The 23,328-nt window shown below is 54.0% G+C and overlaps 1 protein-coding gene and 1 long non-coding RNA gene across 2 annotated transcripts; one reads left to right on the top strand and one right to left on the bottom strand.

Annotated features, from left to right (window-relative positions):
- Positions 1–2,664: 2,664 nt before the first annotated feature.
- Mrpl3 (mitochondrial ribosomal protein L3) lies at positions 2,665–23,130 on the bottom strand. Its single transcript, XM_090323600.1, has 10 exons — positions 22,921–23,130; positions 22,010–22,194; positions 19,995–20,086; positions 19,793–19,891; positions 19,066–19,165; positions 17,538–17,598; positions 13,716–13,824; positions 6,249–6,326; positions 4,830–4,907; positions 2,665–2,817 (listed from the first exon to the last, which is right to left on the bottom strand). Exons 1-10 carry the CDS (start codon positions 23,010–23,012, stop codon positions 2,665–2,667), a joined length of 1,047 nt encoding a protein of 348 aa, XP_090179726.1. The 5' UTR covers positions 23,013–23,130.
- On the top strand, positions 2,803–6,164 carry LOC150043097 (uncharacterized). The gene is made up of 3 exons (XR_016533503.1): positions 2,803–2,888; positions 4,735–5,068; positions 6,040–6,164. It is a non-coding gene; the product is annotated as an uncharacterized LOC150043097 (long non-coding RNA).
- Positions 23,131–23,328: the final 198 nt, after the last annotated feature.

Genomic DNA, 23,328 nt, shown 5'->3' with positions numbered 1-23,328 from the left:
AACACGATCCTTGGACTTTCTCAAGGCTAGAGCTCTACGACTTGAGCCTCAGCATCACTTCCGGCTTTTTTCTATGTATGTGGTACCAAGGAATTGAACCTGTGTCTTCGTGCATGCTAGGCAAGCACTCTACCACTAGGCCAAACTCCCGGTCCCCCAGTTGTTAACTCTTATCTCCAATAAACCACCAGGAAGCAAGAAGTGGAGCTGTGCTTCAAGTGTAAGAGTGCTAGCTTTGAGACAAAAGCAACCCAAAACAAAACACAGTGCCCAAGTCCTGAGTTCAAGTTCTGGGACTACACACACATACACCAACAAAACGTTTTCTTCAGTAGTGCTCCATTTCAAGAGTATACATACGTATTGGTTACCTGGGACTTTTGAAGATGACAGCAGTGAGTGAGGGGGCTGTGGCGCACCAATGACAAGGAATGGGCTTCAGGGAAGTAGTTATTCACTGGTTGATGGACAGGTGGGATCTGAAAATTGATGGAACGCTGCTAAACCTCAGGCTTGCCAGGCTTCCCTTGAAGCCGCGTGGGGTGTGTGTGTGTAGTAAACTAGCATTGCTCGTTTTGTGTGTGTGTGTAGTAAACCAGCATTGCTCGTTTATATCCACGCATGAAGGAAATGACTGGGGTTACACCCTCCAGATTGCAGGTACGAGTCAAAAGACTTGAATCTCACTTCTAATATGGAGGAAAGTCATTTTGCCTAGGGAAGACTATTCCCCCCCGGCTTTTTTTTTTTTTGGTCAGTTTTAAGGCTTGAACTTGGGACCTGGGCACTGTCCTAGAGTCTCACAGACTTTTTTGCCCGGACTGGCTTCCAACCATAACCCTCAGATCTCAGCCTCCTGAGTAGCTGACAGGTCTGAGCCACTGGCGCCAGGATTATCATTGCCAGTCCTGGGCCCTGAACGTAGAGGCGGGACCCGAGCACTATACACTTTTGACAGGGAATTGGTGGGCCAAGCCTCTTGTCATGAGCATAGAAAGTGGAATGTGACTCTAGAAATGCACATTTCCATTTGCAGACAGGCATGGGTCTGAACGCTTCTGGCTGTAATAGCTTCGTTTCAGCCTTTGTAGCTCATGTACTTGGAAATCTGAGGTTTGATCCAGGGACTCGGTGGCTCAGTTTTCCTTCATTGAAAGGCTACTTCCCGTTCTTTATATCCAAGGCAGAGTCTTTAGACACCCCTGGACCCCTTCCCAGTGTTCAGAGGAAGGCTTCGAAAGGGGGGGGGAAGGGGAGGACAGACATGGACGGACACCGAGGGCATGGTGGCAGGGACCTAAATCAGTCACTGGGCTAAGAGGAATAGGATTAAGTAGGAAGTTAGTTCTGTTCAAGTTTCAGTGCAAGGGTCCTTGTCAGAAGAGAACTCAGGCTCCATGCAGAACCCATCAGCTAGAAACCTGAGTCGTGTGCACGTACGTGTGTGTGTGTGTGTGTGTGCACACTGCACTTGGAGGCCTGGGCGCTGTCTCTGAGCCATTGTGCTCAAGGCTAGCACTCCATTCGCTCCACTGCTAAACTTGTTTTTCTAGTGGTTAATGGGAGATACGCGTCTGACTTTTCCTGCCTTGCCTGACTTTAAGCCACAATCCTCAGATCTCAGCTTCCTGAGCACCCAGCGAACAACAGGTTTCATCCAACAGGTAACAGATCTTTTATTTGTGCCTCTTTTATTTTTTAAATCAGATACTTTTTTCTTCCTTGGCTTCTATTCCTGTCTTTGAAGTATGAGTTTTCTCTGGGAGTCTGTTGGCCTCTGCTGTCATTCAGGCTGACTTCTTTTCTGGCAGCAGGCCGGATGCTGTTAGCATCTCTGCAGAGGAGGGAGAGGTGAGAGGGCCAGAGCAGGGCTCTGCAGTGAGAAAAGAACAAACAGCTAAGCCCTGGCTCCCATCTTTGCTTCCTCACAGAAGCACAACCTCAGGTTAGAAGGACAACTATGTCTCCTATGAACCATGCCGCCTGAGATCTGTGTGATGGAGCGTTGAGTGTTTGATTCGGTCCTGCTCAACGGAAGCAAATCCCTGCCACGTGGCGGCTTGACCATGTCTCGGCGTACGTGGCCATCCAGCTACTCGGGACTGAGGTAAGGAAGATGGTGGTTTGGAGCCGGCTCAGGACCCACACAAAAAAACAAAGTAGCTGCTGGTGGGCAGTGTTGGTTTTAAGCACGAGGAGATGTCTGCATGACGCTGCACCGGCGTGCCGGAGCTCCTCGGCTCTCCCGGGACGCCACACACCGGGTTGGGTTGAGCTGGGTGGGCGTGTGAGCATCCATGGAGGGGGGGATATCGGGGGTCGGGCGGGGGCCCGCCTCACGCTGCAGCACACTACAGCTTGAGCTTTTCTCCCTTTAGACTGGAAGCTGGGAAGGGAGGTGGAGGCACAGGTAGGCAAGGACTTTATTCCCCCCCCCCCCCCCCCCCCGCTTTCTCCTGACTCTGCCAGGGCAAAACTCTTAGGAAGTGCAGAGTAAGAAAGACAATCGGGTCCACAAATCACTGGCTAATCTGTAGAGCTCGGTGTGTGCGGCTGTGGAGGGCCCGAGGCCGTCCAGCCAGGTGTCCAGTCCTGCTGCCTGGCCTGGCTCCCAGAGGCCACATTCGGCCACATGCTGTGCCATGTCTTCCACACAGGGTGACCCTAGGCAAAGCTGATGGAGGGGGCACCGGCCTGCCACACGCTCTCGTCATACAGGTCTTCTGGCAGCTCCTCGCCGTCCCCGTCGGGGAAGTAGGTGGGGAAGGGGAGGTGCTTGGCGAAGTCTCTGTACGCGGGCAGATTGGAGTCTCGCACCTGAGGAAAGCCAACCGCACGTTATGTTCCTGGAACCAAGCCGCGAGAAACAAGGTGCAATCGTTCTCAAGGTAGGTGACCCGAGAAAACAACACCACAATCACCACTCTAACACGCATACATTAATATCCAGGAGGAAACATTTTAAAATTACCATTCAGATTCCAGTCAGAATAAAGGTCTACCAGGTGTTATTCATGTTGTTTTTATCCTCCCCCTTCCCCCCTCCCCATCCGGGCCCCCTCCTTTCTCTCTTCCCACTTCCGTCTCGCCCCCTCCCTCTCTCTTTCTAGTGCTTGTTCGGTGAGACCCCTCACCTTTGACCAACCACATTTCCTACTTTTTATAACAGAAAATTTGTGAGCTGAGGTTTTAAAAACCATACGTTTTAGCCCAGGCCCAGAGTTCAAGCCTTACAACCACCACCAACAACAAAAAATGTCAATTTCACCAGCATTTTGTTAGCCTGGGCGCTGTCTGAGCTCTTCAGCAAGGCTACCGCCCGCCCCACCCCTTAAGCCACAGCTCCACTTCCAGTTGTCTAGTGGTTAGCTGAAGGTAAGTCTCACATTCTCCAGTGCCCGGGCTGGCTCTGAACTGAGATCCTCAGATCTTAGCCTCCTAAGTAGCTAGGATTACAGGCCTGAGCCACCGCGCCCGGCTAGTCTTAACTCTGAGTACACAACCAAAATTATCTTTTATTAAGGAAATTAGCTTACATTTAGTGAACAGCATTTTCATTAAAAACGGAATACTGAGCAAAAATAGTAAGCCTGCAAGTATTTGTAATACCTCTGTGCTCTAAGAAAATTCAAATTTTGAGTTCAGAGCCAAGGGAATTTTAGTACAGATATTGATATGATCTAAAACATTGAGTTTTACTTTTGGAAAACATTATTGGGTTCCTCAAAGCTTGTGACTCATTCTCCAGCCTTTATTCAGAGAGCAATTAAAAAACAGCCGTGTAATTATATACACAGAGTAAAACGGGTATATTCACTTTGGCAGCAAGAAATGAATAATTTAGCTGGAATGACTCCTCAGCTGCGAGGAACAGCTATGCATGGAAAAAGCATCCATTTCAACGTCTCTCGTGAAAACACTTCTAAGAAATAACCAGTAATTTGCCCAGAAGATTTAAAAAAATATGAAAGCCTGGTTTATTTATTTATTTTTTGCCAACTTGCTAATCTTGGGTTGAATCTAACTAGGAAAAAAAAGATTAAAATGTAAGTCCCTGTTCTAATTTGATTTAAAAAAAAAAAAAAAACTGTCACCAATGATCTAAACAGAATTCTCAGTTACTCTGACACTATTATAAAAAGTCTGTTTCTGATACTACAAAAGCATTGATAATACATGGAAAGTATAATGCTACAGCACAGTAACTTGTGGATTTGAAATCTAAACGAAGATCCTCCAGCCTAGATGTTTTTGTCTCAGTCCAGGGCTCACAGTCCATTTGGAATAATCGGTAGAAAACCACAAGGTAAATCCTTTGTGTACTTGCACATCTCAGGTCCGGTGTGTGTTCTGTGTACCTGCGTGTCTTACCTGGGGCTTAGGATCTCTCTCCTCAACTAAGATGCCTTCAGCTGTCTACCTCATTCTTTTAAAGCTTATGCCTAGCGGTAAGCCAGGCACTGCTGAAAATAAGCTTAAGTGATTTATCTGAATGTAGGGTCTAGCACAAAGGCACTTAACAGAAATTGTATTTCGCTAAGGACGGCCGTTAGGTCATCCGCACAGTCAGTGAATCCAAACAGCAACTACCACAAAAAAAGGCCACTCCTCAAGAGTCTCTCTGCTGACTTGGATGGATGGATGGATGCATGGATGGATGGATGCATGGATGGATGGATGGATTGCGGTGCTGGTATAGGGGGCCTCACACTTTCCCTCTGTTTTTTCACTCAGGGTTGGTGCTCTACCACTTGAGCCAGAGGGTCCACTTGAGAACTTGAAAACACTTGGATGTATGAACCAGAGGAAGTAACTCAGCGCGGACATACCTTTACCAAGCAGTTCTTATGCCCAGGCACAGAGCCGTTGACGTAGATGATATTGTGCTTTGTGTTCACCCGCCACACCTAGAGCATGAAAGGAAGGCAGCTTTCAACAGTCAACGCTCGCTCGCTCGCTCGGAGACACTCGAATAAATTAATGTGACTCAAACTAATAATCCTGTCGACACCATGGAATAAGGAGTAAGAACCGGAAGAATCCAGATCCTACATGCTCACCACAACAGGTAGGCCTGAGGGGGTTTTCACGACTCCATTTGTGAGGGGCAGAGAAAGAGAGCAAGGGAGGGAAGAAGGGAGGGAGGGAGGGGGATAGGTATGAGAAGTGGGGGAGGAGGAAGAAAGTTGTGTGTGTAGACTTGCCCTTGATATAAATGAGCACCCCCCCCACCCCCGTGGCAGGGCCTTAACACAGGACAAAAACAGGTAAAGAAAAGGAACCCCCCTTTCTCTCCGTTTACCCTATCCCTGTGGGTTTTGGGGCTTCTGCCTCACAACGTTTCAAGTTCCTATCACTCCCACATCTATCTTATCTCTAACTTATCTACTGGACAGTTTTCTTAGGAAACCTTGACTGTAAAATTGATGCACTTTTGCTGATAAAAATCAGTTTTAAAAAGGCAGGTCCTGGGCTAAACTTAGGGCCTAGGTGCTGTCCGGTGCTTTTCTTTTGGGTGCTCAAGCCCAGGGTTCAAGCACTTGAAGCGCAGTTGCACTTGCAGGCATTCTGGTGGCTATTTGGAGGTAAAAGTCTCTGATATTTATCTGCCTGGACTCCTCAGATCTCTGCCGCCTAGGTAGCTAGGACGACAGGCAGGCGTGAGCCCCCAGTGCCCGGCTTCAAGACTCTTTGTTCTGTTGAATGAGAGAATGGAAGGAAGTGCCCAGAACTTGAGCAGTGTCTTATTTCTACTTCCCAGATTCGACTCCTGCTTTGACATGCACATGCAAACCATTTTCCTAAGAGAATAACATCCACTATACGATGCACTTACACATGACACCCGTTTCCCAGGCTCTGGGAGATGAACAGTCAGCCCCCCTGCTTTAAATACATAGGTGTGTGTACCACATACCGCCCTCCCCAGGCGGCGCTCTGCCCTTCACCCACACCCTAGCCCCCTCACTTGTAGTTGGGGACCCCCATGGGATCGGAAGGGACCTGGTACAGCATGGCAGCTGTGCTCTATACCTGCAGGGAGGCTGAGATGGCCGAGTGCCCCACACCAGGCCCTTGAGAAGCTGCCCTCCCTTCTCTACGCTGACCCCTCCACGTCTTCACCTTCACACCCACTGATCCACCATGGGCGAGGCGGCCCTGAAGGACAGGTATCCATGGCAACTCTGAGCTAGGCTGGGAGGGAGGGCTGGGGCTGGGCCTGGGCGCACGAGCTCTGTCTGACTCACCTTCAGCCCGTAGGACGTGCGGTCTACGTTCCCCATCTGCCCGGGCAGTTTAGTTCCAGGCCACACTCTGGCGACATCCTGACCAGAAAACCACCGTGAGCACCAGAGGCTGAGCAAGCCCAGGAGAAAGAGAGCCCCGGCCTCCAACGACCAGCAGAACACCCGCCCCCTGCCCGAGTGCGGCCAGAGTGGAGAGCCCACAGCAGGAGCCTGAAGAAGCCAGTGCACTGCCCCGCCAGCGAGGCCTAGGGACACAGGGCGGGTGGCCCGGAGAGGGGCCGCTGCGCCAAGCCACGGGCAGGAGCACAGCACCGCCTAACACCCACCCCTTCAGGAGGGCAGAGAGAAGAACAACTTCAGAGAAGAGCGGCAGAGAGCCCAGAAGACCACACCAGGGCGGACATCCAGAGGCAAGCACTGTCCCCAGGATCATCTCGGGGTCCTCGCTCACTGTGTCACTCTTCCTTCTCACCTGTGTCCTCCTCTCCTGAACATTCACTGCTGTCACTCAGTCCTCCCTGTGTCGTCCCGTGCTGAGGACTCACTGCTGTCACTCAGTCCTCCCTGTGTCCTCCCGTGTTGAGGACTCACTGCTGTCACTCAGTCCTCCCTGTGTCCTCCCGTGCTGAGGACTCACTGCTGTCACTCAGTCCTCCCTGTGTCCTCCCGTCCTGAGGACTCACTGCTGTCACTCAGTCCTCCCTGCCTGTGTCCTCCCGTGCTGAGGACTCACTGCTGTCACTCAGTCCTCCCTGCCTGTGTCCTCCTGTCCTGAGGACTCACTGCTGTCACTCAGTCCTCCCTGAGTCCTCCCGTGCTGAGGACTCACTGCTGTCACTCAGTCCTCCCTGGGTCCTCCCGTGCTGAGGACTCACTGCTGTCACTCAGTCCTCCCTGAGTCCTCCCGTGCTGAGGACTCACTGCTGTCACTCAGTCCTCCCTGTGTCCTCCCGTGCTGAGGACTCACTGCTGTCACTCAGTCCTCCTGTGTCCTCCCGTGCTGAGGACTCACTGCTGTCACTCAGTCCTCCCTGAGTCCTCCCGTGCTGAGGACTCACTGCTGTCACTCAGTCCTCCTGTGTCCTCCCGTGCTGAGGACTCACTGCTGTCACTCAGTCCTCCCTGAGTCCTCCCGTGCTGAGGACTCACTGCTGTCACTCAGTCCTCCCTGAGTCCTCCCGTGCTGAGGACTCACTGCTGTCACTCAGTCCTCCCTGTGTCCTCCCGTGCTGAGGACTCACTGCTGTCACTCAGTCCTCCCTGCTTGTGTCCTCCCGTGCTGAGGACTCACTGCTGTCACTCAGTCCTCCCTGCCTGTGTCCTCCCGTGCTGAGGACTCACTGCTGTCACTCAGTCCTCCTGTGTCCTCCCGTGCTGAGGACTCACTGCTGTCACTCAGTCCTCCCTGAGTCCTCCCGTGCTGAGGACTCACTGCTGTCACTCAGTCCTCCTGTGTCCTCCCGTGCTGAGGACTCACTGCTGTCACTCAGTCCTCCCTGTGTCCTCCCGTGCTGAGGACTCACTGCTGTCACTCAGTCCTCCCTGGGTCCTCCCGTGCTGTGGACTCACTGCTGTCACGCAGTCCTCCGTGAGTCCTCCCGTGCTGAGGACTCACTGCTGTCACTCAGTCCTCCTGTGTCCTCCCGTGCTGAGGACTCACTGCTGTCACTCAGTACTCCCTGAGTCCTCCCGTGCTGAGGACTCACTGCTGTCACTCAGTCCTCCCTGTGTCCTCCCGTCCTGAGGACTCACTGCTGTCACTCAGTCCTCCCTGCCTGTGTCCTCCCGTGCTGAGGACTCACTGCTGTCACTCAGTCCTCCCTGCCTGTGTCCTCCTGTCCTGAGGACTCACTGCTGTCACTCAGTCCTCCCTGAGTCCTCCCGTGCTGAGGACTCACTGCTGTCACTCAGTCCTCCCTGAGTCCTCCCGTGCTGAGGACTCACTGCTGTCACTCAGTCCTCCTGTGTCCTCCCGTGCTGAGGACTCACTGCTGTCACTCAGTCCTCCTGTGTCCTCCCGTGCTGAGGACTCACTGCTGTCACTCAGTCCTCCCTGAGTCCTCCCGTGCTGAGGACTCATTGCTGTCACTCAGTCCTCCCTGAGTCCTCCCGTGCTGAGGACTCACTGCTGTCACTCAGTCCTCCTGTCCCCTCCCGTGCTGAGGACTCACTGCTATCACTCAGTCCTCCCTGTGTCCTCCCGTGCTGAGGACTCACTGCTGTCACTCAGTCCTCCCTGAGTCCTCCCGTGCTGAGGACTCACTGCTGTCAGTCCTCCTGTGTCCTCCCGTGCTGAGGACTCACTGCTGTCACTCAGTCCTCCCTGAGTCCTCCCGTGCTGAGGACTCACTGCTGTCACTCAGTCCTCCTGTGTCCTCCCGTGCTGAGGACTCACTGCTGTCACTCAGTCCTCCCTGCCTGTGTCCTCCCGTGCTGAGGACTCACTGCTGTCACTCAGTCCTCCCTGCCTGTGTCCTCCCGTGCTGAGGACTCACTGCTGTCACTCAGTCCTCCCTGCCTGTGTCCTCCCGTGCTGAGGACTCACTGCTGTCACTCAGTCCTCCCTGAGTCCTCCCGTCCTGAGGACTCACTGCTGTCACTCAGTCCTCCCTGCCTGTGTCCTCCCGTGCTGAGGACTCACTGCTGTCACTCAGTCCTCCCTGTGTCCTCCCGTCCTGAGGACTCACTGCTGTCACTCAGTCCTCCCTGTGTCCTCCCGTGCTGAGGACTCACTGCTGTCACTCAGTCCTCCCTGAGTCCTCCCGTCCTGAGGACTCACTGCTGTCACTCAGTCCTCCCTGCCTGTGTCCTCCCGTGCTGAGGACTCACTGCTGTCACTCAGTCCTCCCTGTGTCCTCCCGTGCTGAGGACTCACTGCTGTCACTCAGTCCTCCCTGTGTCCTCCCGTCCTGAGGACTCACTGCTGTCACTCAGTCCTCCCTGTGTCCTCCTGTCCTGAGGACTCACTGCTGTCACTCAGTCCTCCCTGCCTGTGTCCTCCTGTCCTGAGGACTCACTGCTGTCACTCAGTCCTCCCTGTGTCCTCCCGTGCTGAGGACTCACTGCTGTCACTCAGTCCTCCCTGCCTGTGTCCTCCCGTGCTGAGGACTCACTGCTGTCACTTAGTCCTCCCTGTGTCCTCCCGTGCTGAGGACTCACTGCTGTCACTCAGTCCTCCCTGTGTCCTCCCGTGCTGAGGACTCACTGCTGTCACTCAGTCCTCCCTGTGTCCTCCCGTGCTGAGGACTCACTGCTGTCACTCAGTCCTCCCTGTGTCCTCCCGTCCTGAGGACTCACTGCTGTCACTCAGTCCTCCCTGTGTCCTCCCGTGCTGAGGACTCACTGCTGTCACTCAGTCCTCCCTGTGTTCTCCGGTGCTGAGGACTCACTGCTGTCACTCAGTCCTCCCTGCCTGTGTCCTCCCGTGCTGAGGACTCACTGCTGTCACTCAGTCCTCCCTGCCTGTGTCCTCCCGTGCTGAGGACTCACTGCTGTCACTCAGTCCTCCCTGCCTGTGTCCTCCCGTGCTGAGGACTCACTGCTGTCACTCAGTCCTCCCTGTGTCCTCCCGTGCTGAGGACTCACTGCTGTCACTCAGTCCTTCTGTGTCCTCCCGTGCTGAGGACTCACTGCTGTCACTCAGTCCTCCCTGTGTCCTCCCGTCCTGAGGACTCACTGATGTCACTCAGTCCTCCCTGCCTGTGTCCTCCCGTGCTGAGGACTCACTGCTGTCACTCAGTCCTCCCTGCCTGTGTCCTCCTGTCCTGAGGACTCACTGCTGTCACTCAGTCCTCCCTGAGTCCTCCCATGCTGAGGACTCACTGCTGTCACTCAGTCCTCCCTGAGTCCTCCCGTGCTGAGGACTCACTGCTGTCACTCAGTCCTCCCTGGGTCCTCCCGTGCTGAGGACTCACTGCTGTCACTCAGTCCTCCCTGGGTCCTCCCGTGCTGAGGACTCACTGCTGTCACTCAGTCCTCCCTGTGTCCTCCCGTGCTGAGGACTCACTGCTGTCACTCAGTCCTCCTGTGTCCTCCCGTGCTGAGGACTCACTGCTGTCAGTCCTCCCTGAGTCCTCCCGTGCTGAGGACTCACTGCTGTCACTCAGTCCTCCTGTGTCCTCCCGTGCTGAGGACTCACTGCTGTCACTCAGTCCTCCCTGCCTGTGTCCTCCCGTGCTGAGGACTCACTGCTGTCACTCAGTCCTCCCTGCCTGTGTCCTCCCGTGCTGAGGACTCACTGCTGTCACTCAGTCCTCCTGTGTCCTCCCGTGCTGAGGACTCACTGCTGTCACTCAGTCCTCCCTGAGTCCTCCCGTGCTGAGGACTCACTGCTGTCACTCAGTCCTCCTGTGTCCTCCCGTGCTGAGGACTCACTGCTGTCACTCAGTCCTCCCTGTGTCCTCCCGTGCTGAGGACTCACTGCTGTCACTCAGTCCTCCCTGTGTCCTCCCGTGCTGAGGACTCACTGCTGTCACTCAGTCCTCCCTGTGTCCTCCCGTGCTGAGGACTCACTGCTGTCACTTAGTCCTCCCTGTGTACTCCCGTCCTGAGGACTCACTGCTGTCACTCAGTCCTCCCTGCCTGTGTCCTCCCGTGCTGAGGACTCACTGCTGTCACTCAGTCCTCCCTGCCTGTGTCCTCCTGTCCTGAGGACTCACTGCTGTCACTCAGTCCTCCCTGAGTCCTCCCGTGCTGAGGACTCACTGCTGTCACTCAGTCCTCCCTGGGTCCTCCCGTGCTGTGGACTCACTGCTGTCACTCAGTCCTCCCTGAGTCCTCCCGTGCTGAGGACTCACTGCTGTCACTCAGTCCTCCCTGTGTCCTCCCGTGCTGAGGACTCACTGCTGTCACTCAGTCCTCCTGTGTCCTCCCGTGCTGAGGACTCACTGCTGTCACTCAGTCCTCCCTGAGTCCTCCCGTGCTGAGGACTCACTGCTGTCACTCAGTCCTCCCTGTGTCCTCCCGTCCTGAGGACTCACTGCTGTCACTCAGTCCTCCCTGCCTGTGTCCTCCCGTGCTGAGGACTCACTGCTGTCACTCAGTCCTCCCTGCCTGTGTCCTCCTGTCCTGAGGACTCACTGCTGTCACTCAGTCCTCCCTGAGTCCTCCCGTGCTGAGGACTCACTGCTGTCACTCAGTCCTCCCTGGGTCCTCCCGTGCTGAGGACTCACTGCTGTCACTCAGTCCTCCCTGTGTCCTCCCGTCCTGAGGACTCACTGCTGTCACTCAGTCCTCCCTGTGTCCTCCCGTGCTGAGGACTCACTGCTGTCACTCAGTCCTCCCTGAGTCCTCCCGTCCTGAGGACTCACTGCTGTCACTCAGTCCTCCCTGCCTGTGTCCTCCCGTGCTGAGGACTCACTGCTGTCACTCAGTCCTCCCTGTGTCCTCCCGTGCTGAGGACTCACTGCTGTCACTCAGTCCTCCTGTGTCCTCCCGTCCTGAGGACTCACTGCTGTCACTCAGTCCTCCCTGCCTGTGTCCTCCTGTCCTGAGGACTCACTGCTGTCACTCAGTCCTCCCTGTGTCCTCCCGTGCTGAGGACTCACTGCTGTCACTCAGTCCTCCCTGCCTGTGTCCTCCCGTGCTGAGGACTCACTGCTGTCACTTAGTCCTCCCTGTGTCCTCCCGTGCTGAGGACTCACTGCTGTCACTCAGTCCTCCCTGTGTCCTCCCGTGCTGAGGACTCACTGCTGTCACTCAGTCCTCCCTGTGTCCTCCCGTGCTGAGGACTCACTGCTGTCACTCAGTCCTCCCTGTGTCCTCCCGTCCTGAGGACTCACTGCTGTCACTCAGTCCTCCCTGTGTCCTCCCGTGCTGAGGACTCACTGCTGTCACTCAGTCCTCCCTGTGTTCTCCCGTGCTGAGGACTCACTGCTGTCACTCAGTCCTCACTGCCTGTGTCCTCCCGTGCTGAGGACTCACTGCTGTCACTCAGTCCTCCCTGCCTGTGTCCTCCCGTGCTGAGGACTCACTGCTGTCACTCAGTCCTCCCTGCCTGTGTCCTCCCGTGCTGAGGACTCACTGCTGTCACTCAGTCCTCCCTGTGTCCTCCCGTGCTGAGGACTCACTGCTGTCACTCAGTCCTCCCTGTGTCCTCCCGTGCTGAGGACTCACTGCTGTCACTCAGTCCTCCCTGTGTCCTCCCGTGCTGAGGACTCACTGCTGTCACTCAGTCCTCCCTGCCTGTGTCCTCCCGTGCTGAGGACTCACTGCTGTCACTCAGTCCTCCCTGCCTGTGTCCTCCTGTCCTGAGGACTCACTGCTGTCACTCAGTCCTCCCTGAGTCCTCCCATGCTGAGGACTCACTGCTGTCACTCAGTCCTCCCTGAGTCCTCCCGTGCTGAGGACTCACTGCTGTCACTCAGTCCTCCCTGAGTCCTTCCGTGCTGAGGACTCACTGCTGTCACTCAGTCCTCCCTGTGTCCTCCCGTGCTGAGGACTCACTGCTGTCACTCAGTCCTCCTGTGTCCTCCCGTGCTGAGGACTCACTGCTGTCACTCAGTCCTCCCTGAGTCCTCCCGTGCTGAGGACTCACTGCTGTCACTCAGTCCTCCTGTGTCCTCCCGTGCTGAGGACTCACTGCTGTCACTCAGTCCTCCCTGAGTCCTCCCGTGCTGAGGACTCACTGCTGTCACTCAGTCCTTCTGTGTCCTCCCGTGCTGAGGACTCACTGCTGTCACTCAGTCCTCCCTGTGTCCTCCCGTGCTGAGGACTCACTGCTGTCACTCAGTCCTCCCTGAGTCCTCCCGTGCTGAGGACTCACTGCTGTCACTCAGTCCTCCCTGCCTGTGTCCTCCCGTGCTGAGGACTCACTGCTGTCACTCAGTCCTCCCTGCCTGTGTCCTCCCGTGCTGAGGACTCACTGCTGTCACTCAGTCCTCCCTGCCTGTGTCCTCCCGTGCTGAGGACTCACTGCTGTCACTCAGTCCTCCCTGTGTCCTCCCGTGCTGAGGACTCACTGCTGTCACTCAGTCCTCCCTGTGTCCTCCCGTCCTGAGGACTCACTGCTGTCACTCAGTCCTCCCTGCCTGTGTCCTCCCGTGCTGAGGACTCACTGCTGTCACTCAGTCCTCCCTGCCTGTGTCCTCCTGTCCTGAGGACTCACTGCTGTCACTCAGTCCTCCCTGCCTGTGTCCTCCCGTGCTGAGGACTCACTGCTGTCACTCAGTCCTCCCTGAGTCCTCCCGTGCTGAGGACTCACTGCTGTCACTCAGTCCTCCCTGTGTCCTCCTGTGCTGAGGACTCACTGCTGTCACTCAGTCCTCCCTGAGTCCTCCCGTGCCGAGGACTCACTGCTGTCACTCAGTCCTCCCTGCCTGTGTCCTCCCGTCCTGTCGTCTCTCTGTCGTCACTCTGTCGTCTCTCACTGTGTCTTCGAGTCCTGGCGGTCACTGAGTCTACTGGATGTGGTGTTACTGTGGGGTCGTCCTGTGTGGACCCTCTGGCCATGAACTCAGAAGTACTCACCCCCGTGGAAATGGCTCCTGGTCTCCTGTGGGTTTTTGTTTGACCGTGTGAGGCCGGCTGTCCTTTGAATCCCCATCTCTTCATAACCCCCTGGAATCCTTTCCCAATTCTGGAAAACAGTAAGAGCACGTTGTGTTGAAGAAGGCGTGTACTCACTCCCTGAGGAGCATAACCCCTGTGTAACTAATAAAGAGTGAAGCAGAATGTTGGCTGGGCGTGCTCGTGGCCTTGTCCTTGTCCTGCATTTCTCTGAGGACCCGCAGCGCCCCGGTGCCCCGTGTTCCCAGCGTGTCACTGCACACAGCTTGCCTTCCTGCAGGTTGTGGGGACAGGGTGCGTCCCCCCTCCTGGGCCCAGGATGGCATCGGAAGGTCCAGAAACTTGACAGGTTCCACAGGGCCCAGCACAGAAATGCCAACTGCCAAGGCAACCCGGTCCACAGCCCACACAGCCCCTGCATCGGCTGCGCTGCCCGGCCGGTACGGCTGGACTGCCCCCTCCTCATCAGTGATGAGACGCGTACGTCCACCTCCCTGTCTGTCCCCAGTGTCCCCTGACCACGCTGGAGGCGGGGACCCCCAGCCAGCCGGAGCCGGAGGCAAGGTGCATAGGGATTGGGATCAGAAGGTGTGTGCTGGTGGGGGAGGCAACCAGGTTTCAAAGGAAGGTCTCGGGCTGGGCCAAACGGAGCTGTCACAACAACAGCAGTACGGTACGTGCAGAGCGGGTTTGTATGAAGAACGTGGCGGAGGAGTTTTAGTTTAGAGGCTGAATAGGAAAGCACTGGCTAAGTGGGTCAGCGCACGGTGATTCCTCGTTCATCTTAGTTATCAATGGTCTCAGTAACTCCCTTCACTTTCCAGTCCTCCTGCGAGGTGGACAGGGGTCCACGGTTCAGGCATTGTGAAGGGCCCCTCCCAATGTCCAGAGCAGCAAGAGACGCCACACCATGCCCTTTACATTCACAAACACTCGCCGCTGTGGCTCACCAGATAAGATGCCAACCAGGGGCTGGAGGCGTGACTCGATACAACACCAGCCCCGGGGCTAAAGCCAGTGTCAGAGACTGCGTTTGAGTCCCTGGCCTTAAACAACAATTTACAAAGGTGCCACTCCTTTTTCACGTCTCAACAAAGCCAGCTGTGATCACACAGTGTGACTTACAAAGAAGACTCAAGCGTGATAAGCATGACAGAAAGCCACGCTGCTTCTCGGAAACATGGCCATGCATCTGTGAACAAAGAACGCCCATGCGAATAAAGGCCTGTTTTGGAGAAATCAGTGATTCAATATAATAACAAGTAGAGATTATTGTGGTACCCGAGGGCATACATTACCAAATCACACATCAGAAGTTACCTCTTTAAAACAACCTACCCCGGAACTCCCAGCCCTCCACACGCTGGTGGCACACACACCATTCTCAGAAACTCTCACTGACGCTCATTCCCAACTACAGAGCCCAAACGGACACCAGACAAGAAACCAAGTCACCTTACGAAGAGACACCACAATGGAAAGTAAGCTTCAGAAATTTAAGAAATATTCCACTGAGGATTTTTTTAGAGCGTTCAGAGAGTGTAAAGTACAAGTGAAAAAGGAAATACGTAGGGCCTTTTAGAGCCAGCCATGCTGACTCATGCCTGTAACCCCAGCAAGCCAGGAGGCAGCAGGTTTGTGGATGCGGGGCTGTAGTCAGAGGATGGCCTTGGGCAAAAAGCCAAAGCCTGAGACCCAGTTCAAAAAAGTGACAAAAGGAAAAACAGACTGGGGCCTGGCTCCGGTCACTTGTCAGAAAGCCTTGATTTAAACCCCAGTACTTTCAAAGAGAGAGATGGGGGGGGGGGGCTGTTATTTAGACAACATTTGCAAATAAAGAGTAAGGGACTAGCAGTCCTAATCCAAAATGAATGTGTTTAAAAAAAATATATCTCACATCCAAACACTGTTCATGCCAGACAAAGTTCACTAGAACCTTCTCAACCATTATTTGTTCCTTAAGAAAACGAGTGCATGCATTGATAAAGTGCATGCCAGGTAAATTACAGATGCTAATTGAGCTCATTTTAAGAGTAAATGATTATAAGATGAAAGTGGCATCCTGAAAGTGTTCATTATCTGCCAGCTAATTACAGAGCGCTTCTCAATCTTGCAGGAGAACACATCGCTGGGAGTGCAGCGCACAATGGAAACCTCTCCAGTAAATAACCTTTAAACAAAGGGCTGAGGGTGAACGAATGGCACGGCAAATTACGGTCTTCATGCGGCGCGGGGAGCAGGATGCACCTGTGAGACCCCGTGGCCCAGGTACCCGCGCTGGCTCCTCTCGGCGGCTGCCATGTGACTCGCCAACAGAAATACAACACAAACAGGGGTGGGAACTCATCTGTACCAGCGTGCCCGGGTCACACACAACAAAAGCCGGTTTCCAGTGTGCCATCGCCCTGACACTCACACTCCTCTCCTCCACCCTGTACTTGCGCTAGTTCGTAATTAATGCCCCTGGAAATCAATTAAATAGACGGGAATTCAAATCAGAAGAAAATGGAAAAAAACACTACAACGTGAGCAGATTCATCTGGGAACGAGGGAAGCATTTCCTTCAGAGCGTGTAACAGGGCAGAGGGGTGGGCAGGGGTGGCCGGGCAGACAGAGGACTCTCTCATCTTTGATCCTAAAGTCTCCATGGGGATGAGGGCCTGCTGCTTTTCGTTTTAAAAGATGGCATGCTCACACATGGCTAGGGCTGGCATAAAATGTCTGTATGCCGAGCCTTCCCAACATGAAGCTGTGACGTTATGACATGAAGCCTCAGGCTTGGGGTTTCTGGCTAAAACCACAACCGCCGCCTCAAGCTGTGCCCGCGCTCACTGCAGAGGCTGCACTGTGCACCGCGGCTGTCCCCTCGCCACTGGTTTGTCTGCACAGTGCCACGCGCCAGCCACACGAACCACCAGGCACATGGCGCCTGGAGGCCACACCGTCCGGTCGCCACGGTAAAGGGGCTCAGAAGGGGCGTGGTGGTCCGCACATGGCCAGCAGGGAGGGGACACTCTGTGCTCCCTCAGTGGCACGCAGTGAGAGGGTCAACAGAGGAAAAACATGCTTGTCCACCCCCCACGGGAGCCTGTGACAGGGAGCCACAAAAATAGCAGGGTTCACGAGTCACAGAACACCCCGCCCTCCACGGTCACCCCTTCAAATCCCAAGGCTGGCATTTCCGCAGCTCCAATTTTTTTTTTTTGGTGCTGCTAGTGGGACTTGAACTCAGGGCCAGGGCTGTGTCCCTAGTGTTCTATCACTGGAGCCACAGGGCCACTTAAGGCTTTTCCTCCTTATGTGGTGCTGGGGAATGGAAGCCAGCGCTTTGTGCAGGCAGTCCACCACTCAGCCAGGCTCCCAGCCGGTAAAGGGTCTTTAACAGGTTGTACGGCCACCTCCATTAGAGACAAGGTGACCCCGGCGGAATTTGGACGACGTGGGGTCACGAGAATTCCCAGGGTGTGCCGAACAAGACTGTCTCGAGGGGAGGCAGCCCACTGGGACCCCAGAGCCACTTGAGGTGCTTTCCTCAAGGCCACATCCACACACACACACACACACACACACACACACACACACACACACACGGTGTGGCTCATGGGCGGCCTGTGGGGACTCGTCACACACAACCCGCCCTGTGCCGTTGTAAAACCAACGGCCACGACACACACATGGCGCACGTCCATCCTTCATTCACCACTCAGGAGAGCGCACTTCTTCTTCTTCTTTTTTTAAAGCACACAAGGAAGAGGAAAGAGCGAGGACAAATCCAGTACTCACGTTTTGCCGGTGACATCCACGTACTGCCCTGGACGGAAGTGTGCGGCGTAGAGGGGCGTGCCTTTATGAGAGAACATGGAAAAAGACGGTGAGAGACCGCTCAGCGCAGAAACAACCTCATCAGACAAAACCTGCAGGGAGAGGCCGGGAGCGTGGCCTGGTGGTAGAGTGTTTGCCTAGCATGCATGAAGCCCTGGGTTCGATTCCCTTGGTACCACATACAGAAAAAGCCAGAAGTGGTGCTGTGGCTCAAGTGGCAGAGCACTAGCCCGGAGCAAAAAAGGTCAGGGGAAAGTGCCCAGGCCCTGAGTTCAAGCCCCAAGACCAGAAAAAAAAAAGGCCCAATTATTAGGCAATCATCTCTTAGCTGACCCTATGTAGGCTGAATCTAGCATGGTCCCACGATGCCTGGTGGTTGTGGTGAACCATTTCACTAAGTTAAAGACACCGCGTCACACATCACATATTCTATTTTCACCCGGACACGTTTCTAACAGCACCCTGTGTTGCTGGGTCGGATCCACAGACCACACGCCACAATACTGGTAGTTGTATGGAAGCTGGGCACTGGTGGCCTATCATCCCAGCCCCTCAGGAGGCTGAGATCTGAGCACTGTGGCTGGAAGCCAGCCTAGGCATGGAGAGTCCATGAGACTCTCATCTCCAATCAACCACCAAAAGCCAGATGTGGGGTTATGGAAAAACGGAGGGACAGTTCCCAGGCCCTGAGTGCAAACCCCAGTACTGGTACATTCAGAAAAAACAAAACAAAACTAAGAAACCATTTGTGTGGACTTTTGGCTTCCAAAAGTTACACGTGTGTATATGCCAAAAGAGGGTGGGCGTCTCCATGAGCCATGCGCACGGCCTTCAGCATAATCCAGGCTCCAGTGCGGTCCCACTCACTGCACCCTCCAGGCATTCCCGTTTCACGTGTGGGATTCAAGTTCAAGAGATGGGGGGGGGGGGCACATTTCTCAAGTTCAAACAAAAAAATATTGCTTTTTTAAACTTTATGACCACAGAGAATCTTCTGCCGAGGCGCCCCTTCTGGGGAAAAAAGGGTCTGTATGGTGCCTGGAATCTCAGCACCCGTCTCTCTCCTGCTCTGGCCTACACTTCTTCTGACTCAACCCGAGTCTAGAAAATGAGCTTGAAATGCCAGCCTCCAAGCAGTGAGCCTCACACGTGAGGAGTGTAAAGAAAAGAGTTTTTATTTGGAGTGCCTTTTTAAAATGTGAGACTCCTTCACATGAAAAACAAAAGTGCTCCTCCCTCTCTCGAGGAATACAAAGAGCTCCCATCAGCTCCTACTGGGGGGGGGGAGGCAGAGGAGGGAGGAGGAAGGGAGGAGGCAGAGACTTGTGGGTTCCCGGTGATTGAATTAGATGCGGGGTGATGCACACATGAAAAAAAATCACTGTTGGGGACTTTGTGTTATGGGTTTCGCTTTATCAGATGGGCCAGCATTAAACACACCACTGGTCTGGGTATTTCTGCCTCCCTCTGCTAGCCAACCTCAGGTTACCTGGCTTAATTATTGCGTTGTCTGATACATGGAAGATCTTGATTTTCTGTTTGGGCGGTAATCCAAGTTCTTGGTAAAATTTCAATATAGATGGAGATTTCTAGAAGGAAAGGACAAAGTGTGAGATGTCAATGAAGGTGGATGCTCACACCTCTAATCCTAGCTACTCAGGACAGACTGAGATCTGAGGATCAAGGTTCAAAACCAGCTTGGGCACAGAAGAACCTGAGACTCTTTTTTTTTTTTTTTTTTGCCAGTCCTGGGCTTGAGCTCAGGGCCTGAGCACTGTCCTTGGACTTTCTCAAGGCTAGAGCTCTACCACTTGAGCCTCAGCACCACTTCTGGCTTTTTTTCTATGTATGTGGTACCAAGGAATTGAACCCGGGTCTTCGTGCATGCTAGGCAAGCACTTTAACCACTAGGCCAAACTCCTGGCCCGAACCTGAGACTCTTATCTCAACTTAACCTCTATAAAACGGGAAGTGGGGCCTGGCTCAAGGCTAGGGTGGTAGCCTTGAGCTGAAGAGCTCAGAGACAGTGCCCAGGCCGAGTTCAAGCCCCATGGCCTGCCCCCCACATCAAAAGGTGGAGAGTTAAATGCAGGACCCCTGAGCAGAATAGCTCTGCTGCACGTGCTCCCCCCCCCCCCGCCCCGATGGTGACAGGACAGGCTCGGAAGCAGAAGGCACTGCGACGTGGGACTTCAGGGGTAAAAAGACGTCCTTACGTGGAAGCGGGACACTGTTTTCCCTCCTACAGTCAGCGCCGCCTTCTTGCCATTATGATTTTCCTTCGAAGTATATTTTAAGACATGACAGTCTTTAACCTGGGGGAGGGGGGTCAAGAAGAAGAAAGAACCCTTAAGTCTGGGTCCAGACACTCAAGAGCTTGCACTAGTAGCACTGTCCCCGGTCCCGCCCGCCGCGTACCTGGAGCAGCGTCACCACGTGCTTGCGCCCGTCCTTGGTCCACAGGGGCATCATGCCCAGCTTCATGGCGATGACGCCCACTCGCGAGGAACCTGGGGGTTCAAGCCGAGATCCCCTGAATGTGTGCCAACACAAGGCAGGCCTGTCCTAGAATCAGGTTTCAATCTGAGGAGCAGGCTGGAACTGTGGCTCAAGTGGTGGAGTGCTAGCCTTGAGCGGAAAAAGCTCAGGGATGGGACCCAAGCCCCGAGTCCAAGCTCCAAAGCTGGCATGCACACACAGCACACGCACACACACTACATCCCTAGAAAAAAGGAAGACCAAGGGTCTTCAACATGCCTGGCGCAGTACACTGATGCCTAACAAACAGCAAATCCATGGCATCAGTGGAAAAGAAATAGGCAACATCAAAAAAAAAGTGGAGGGGCCTGGGAGTTTGGCCTAGTGGTAGAGTGCTTGACTAGCAAGCACGAAGACCCGGGTTCAATTCCTCGGTACCACATACATAGAAAAAAGCTGGAAGTGGTAGAGCTCTAGCCTTGAGAAAGTCCAAGGACAGTGCTGAAGCCCTGAGCCCAAGCCCAGGACTGGCAAAAAAAGAAAAAAAAAAAGTGGATAAATCAGGGCATGCCACTTTTACTAGTTTAATACAGAGGCTGGGGGCCAGGGCTTACACCTTTAATCCCAGCTCCTCAGGAGCCTGAGATCTGGTTCAAAGTCATCTAGGCACGAAAAGTCTATGAGACCTCATCTTCAATCACCAGTAAAAAGCTGGATGGGCTAGTCTTGAATGAAAAAAGGTCAGGGACAGCATCCAGGCCCTAGGTTCAAGCCTTGGTACTGGCATAAAATACAATGGGTTAAGTCAATATATACCAGTTTTAAAAATAATAGTGTAGGCCGGGAGTTTGATCTAGTGGTTAAAGTGCTTGCCTAGCATGCACAAAGACCCGGGTTCAATTCCTTGGTACCACATACATAGAAAAAAGCTGAAAATGATGCTGAGGCTCAAGTGGTAGAGCTCTAGCCTTGAGGAAAGTCCAAGGACAGTGCTCAGGCCCTGAGCTCAAGCCCAGGACTGGCAAAAAAAAAAAATAATAATAGTACAACATAGACATAGAAATCCATCATTATGCTTTTCCCAGATCAAGTTAGGGCCAACAATATTAATGAAAAAAACAATGTTGGTTTCCATTTCAAGCCAGGGCTGGAGATAGCACGGGCCATGACGGCTAAAGTGTCAGCCACCATGGTGATATTCAGACTTGGCTAAACTGTCAAAGCGGCTCCACTAAGGACTTCTGCCATGGCAACCATCAACTGACCCAGGGAAACCCAACCAGGGGACACATGCTTCCTCTGGAAGGAAAAGCTGCTTTTCCTTCCTCCAGGCTGGGCCACACGTGGACTTGATTTCCCACCTGACACTGCATTGATCCTGGGGTGAACTGTGGCAAACCCAGAGCTATCCACCCAACAAGAGATTACAATTTACATCCAGCCTCCCCTTTAGGGTCTCATTTTACATTGTTTCAATCCCACATGAGGAAATGTAGCCAGATCCATTCTCCTCTCAACTACAAAATGTTTTCTCAGGGTGTTTAATCTTTTTAAACAATGTGTATGTGTGGTGTGGGGGAGGGAAAGCCTTGCCATTCAGGAGTCCGAGGTTCACAGTTCAAAACTTGCCCAGAGAAAAATAGTCTGTGAGATTCTCTGTTCAGTTACCCAGCAATAAAAACAAACGGGAGGAATGGCTCGAGTGGTAGAGTGCCAACTGAGCAAAAAAGCCAAGTGAAGAGGGAGTTAAAGCCCTGAGTTCAAACCCAGACAGAGACACTGACACAGACAGACAGAGACAGACACACAACACACACACCAAAACCTTTGCAAACCAAGTCACAACAAAACAGACTTCAGGACAGAAAATCCAAGAAGTGAACGTTGTATCCGTCACTGCGCTGAACGTGCCCAACCACTCAGAAACTGGGACTCAAGGAATTCCAGACACCCACCTGGCTCCCAAGGCTGGATCGGCCAGGGCTCATCCTTCAGAGGGTTCTGCTTACTTGCTAACTGAGCTTTGTTTTCTTCCAAAGCCAGCTGCTTCACGAACGAGACATTTTCTTCCGAAAGGTGCTCGTCCCACCAAGTGACACTCTTGTCATGGACACTTCTCACAAGAAGTTGGATGCCCGAGCTGGAAAGAAAATAAAGCCAGTCATCATTTCCATTTAAGGGATGGCAGGGAGGCGGCCACATTTTGCATTCCTGTTCTCAAAGTCTCACATCTTTCACTATAGTTAATCTCTTCCGGGATAAACGGATTTCTGAGTCGTCCTGCCTGAACATAGGTGAGGCCACCACAACCCTGACACACATGCACCTAACTTTCGTAGCTTTCTAGCCCAATGGTACCAGCAGAATGGGTCACACTGGCTTATCTAACAACAGGACCTAGGCTCAGATAAGGAATGGGGGGCGGCAGGAGGAGGCGTGTGCACGATTAAAGAAAGAAAATAAACAAAAAAAAACCAGAATGCTGGGCTCTTGCCCGTCGTCCTAGCTACTCAGAAGGCTGAGATCTGAGGATCATAGTTCAAAGCCAGCCTGGACAGACAAATCCAAGATACTTCTTTCAAACAGCCAAAAAAAAAAAAGCCAGACGTAGAGCTGTGGGTCCTGCGCCTGGAGTCCTCAAGGCTCAGGGACAGCACCAGGCACGAAGGAGGATAAAACTTAAAGTTAACGCAACAACAAAACCAAACCTCTACGATTTCATACACGATATTTTCTTGCCTGTCCTGACTCTGGGGTCTCGACGTCTTGCCAAAGCCCCCTTTCTCCTCTTGCAAGGCCTCGTCTCACGGACGGCTGCCGTGGCGCAGGCCGCACCCCCCGCATCCCGCTCAAAGCCGATCCCCACCTGCTCCTCAGGCCCGGGCCGGCACCCAGGCCGCGGGCGCCGCAGCCCAGCGCTTGGGCCCCAGCCTGCGCCAGCAGCCTCCAAGTCGGCATGGAGGGTGCGCAGAGGCCGCGCCGCGCGACCCACGGGGCCCCGGACTCGGTCCTCACGGCGCGTCCCGCGCCGCGTTTGAGGAAGCAGCCGCGCGCCCCGACCGCCTGCGGCCCAAGTCCTCCGCGGCGGAAGTGGACCCGCCGAGCCACTTCCGGTCCGTGTCTCCATGAGGTCCGGGCACTCGCGCAGACACCTAGCACTAGAGTTCCGCTTCCAACACGGCCCTGGTGTGGGTTCAGAACTAGGGAAGAATGGTGGTAGGGTTTGGCGCTGGCTTCTTTGTCTTTCTTGTTCTTCCCCGTAGATATCTGGATT

Source organism: Megascapheus bottae, chromosome 32, assembly GCF_031878675.1.
Source record: "Megascapheus bottae isolate mThoBot1 chromosome 32, mThoBot2.hap1, whole genome shotgun sequence".
NCBI classification, from domain to species: Eukaryota; Metazoa; Chordata; class Mammalia; order Rodentia; family Geomyidae; genus Megascapheus; species Megascapheus bottae.
The sequence above is the reverse complement of the archived record's forward strand: the minus strand, read 5'-3'. Positions and strand labels throughout refer to the sequence as shown.

Excerpts from the sequence above, each read along its gene's own strand:
- Mrpl3 (XM_090323600.1), bottom strand. The coding sequence starts at position 23,012 with ATGCCGACTTGGAGGCTGCTGGCGCAGGCTGGGGCCCAAGCGCTGGGC. Across the intron at positions 20,087-22,009 it reads GATCCAGCCTTGGGAGCCAG|GTTCCTCGCGAGTGGGCGTC; the intron begins GTGGGTGTCTGG and ends TTGAACCCCCAG. Across the intron at positions 19,166-19,792 it reads AAACAGTGTCCCGCTTCCAC|AAATCTCCATCTATATTGAA; the intron begins GTAAGGACGTCT and ends CTTTCCTTCTAG.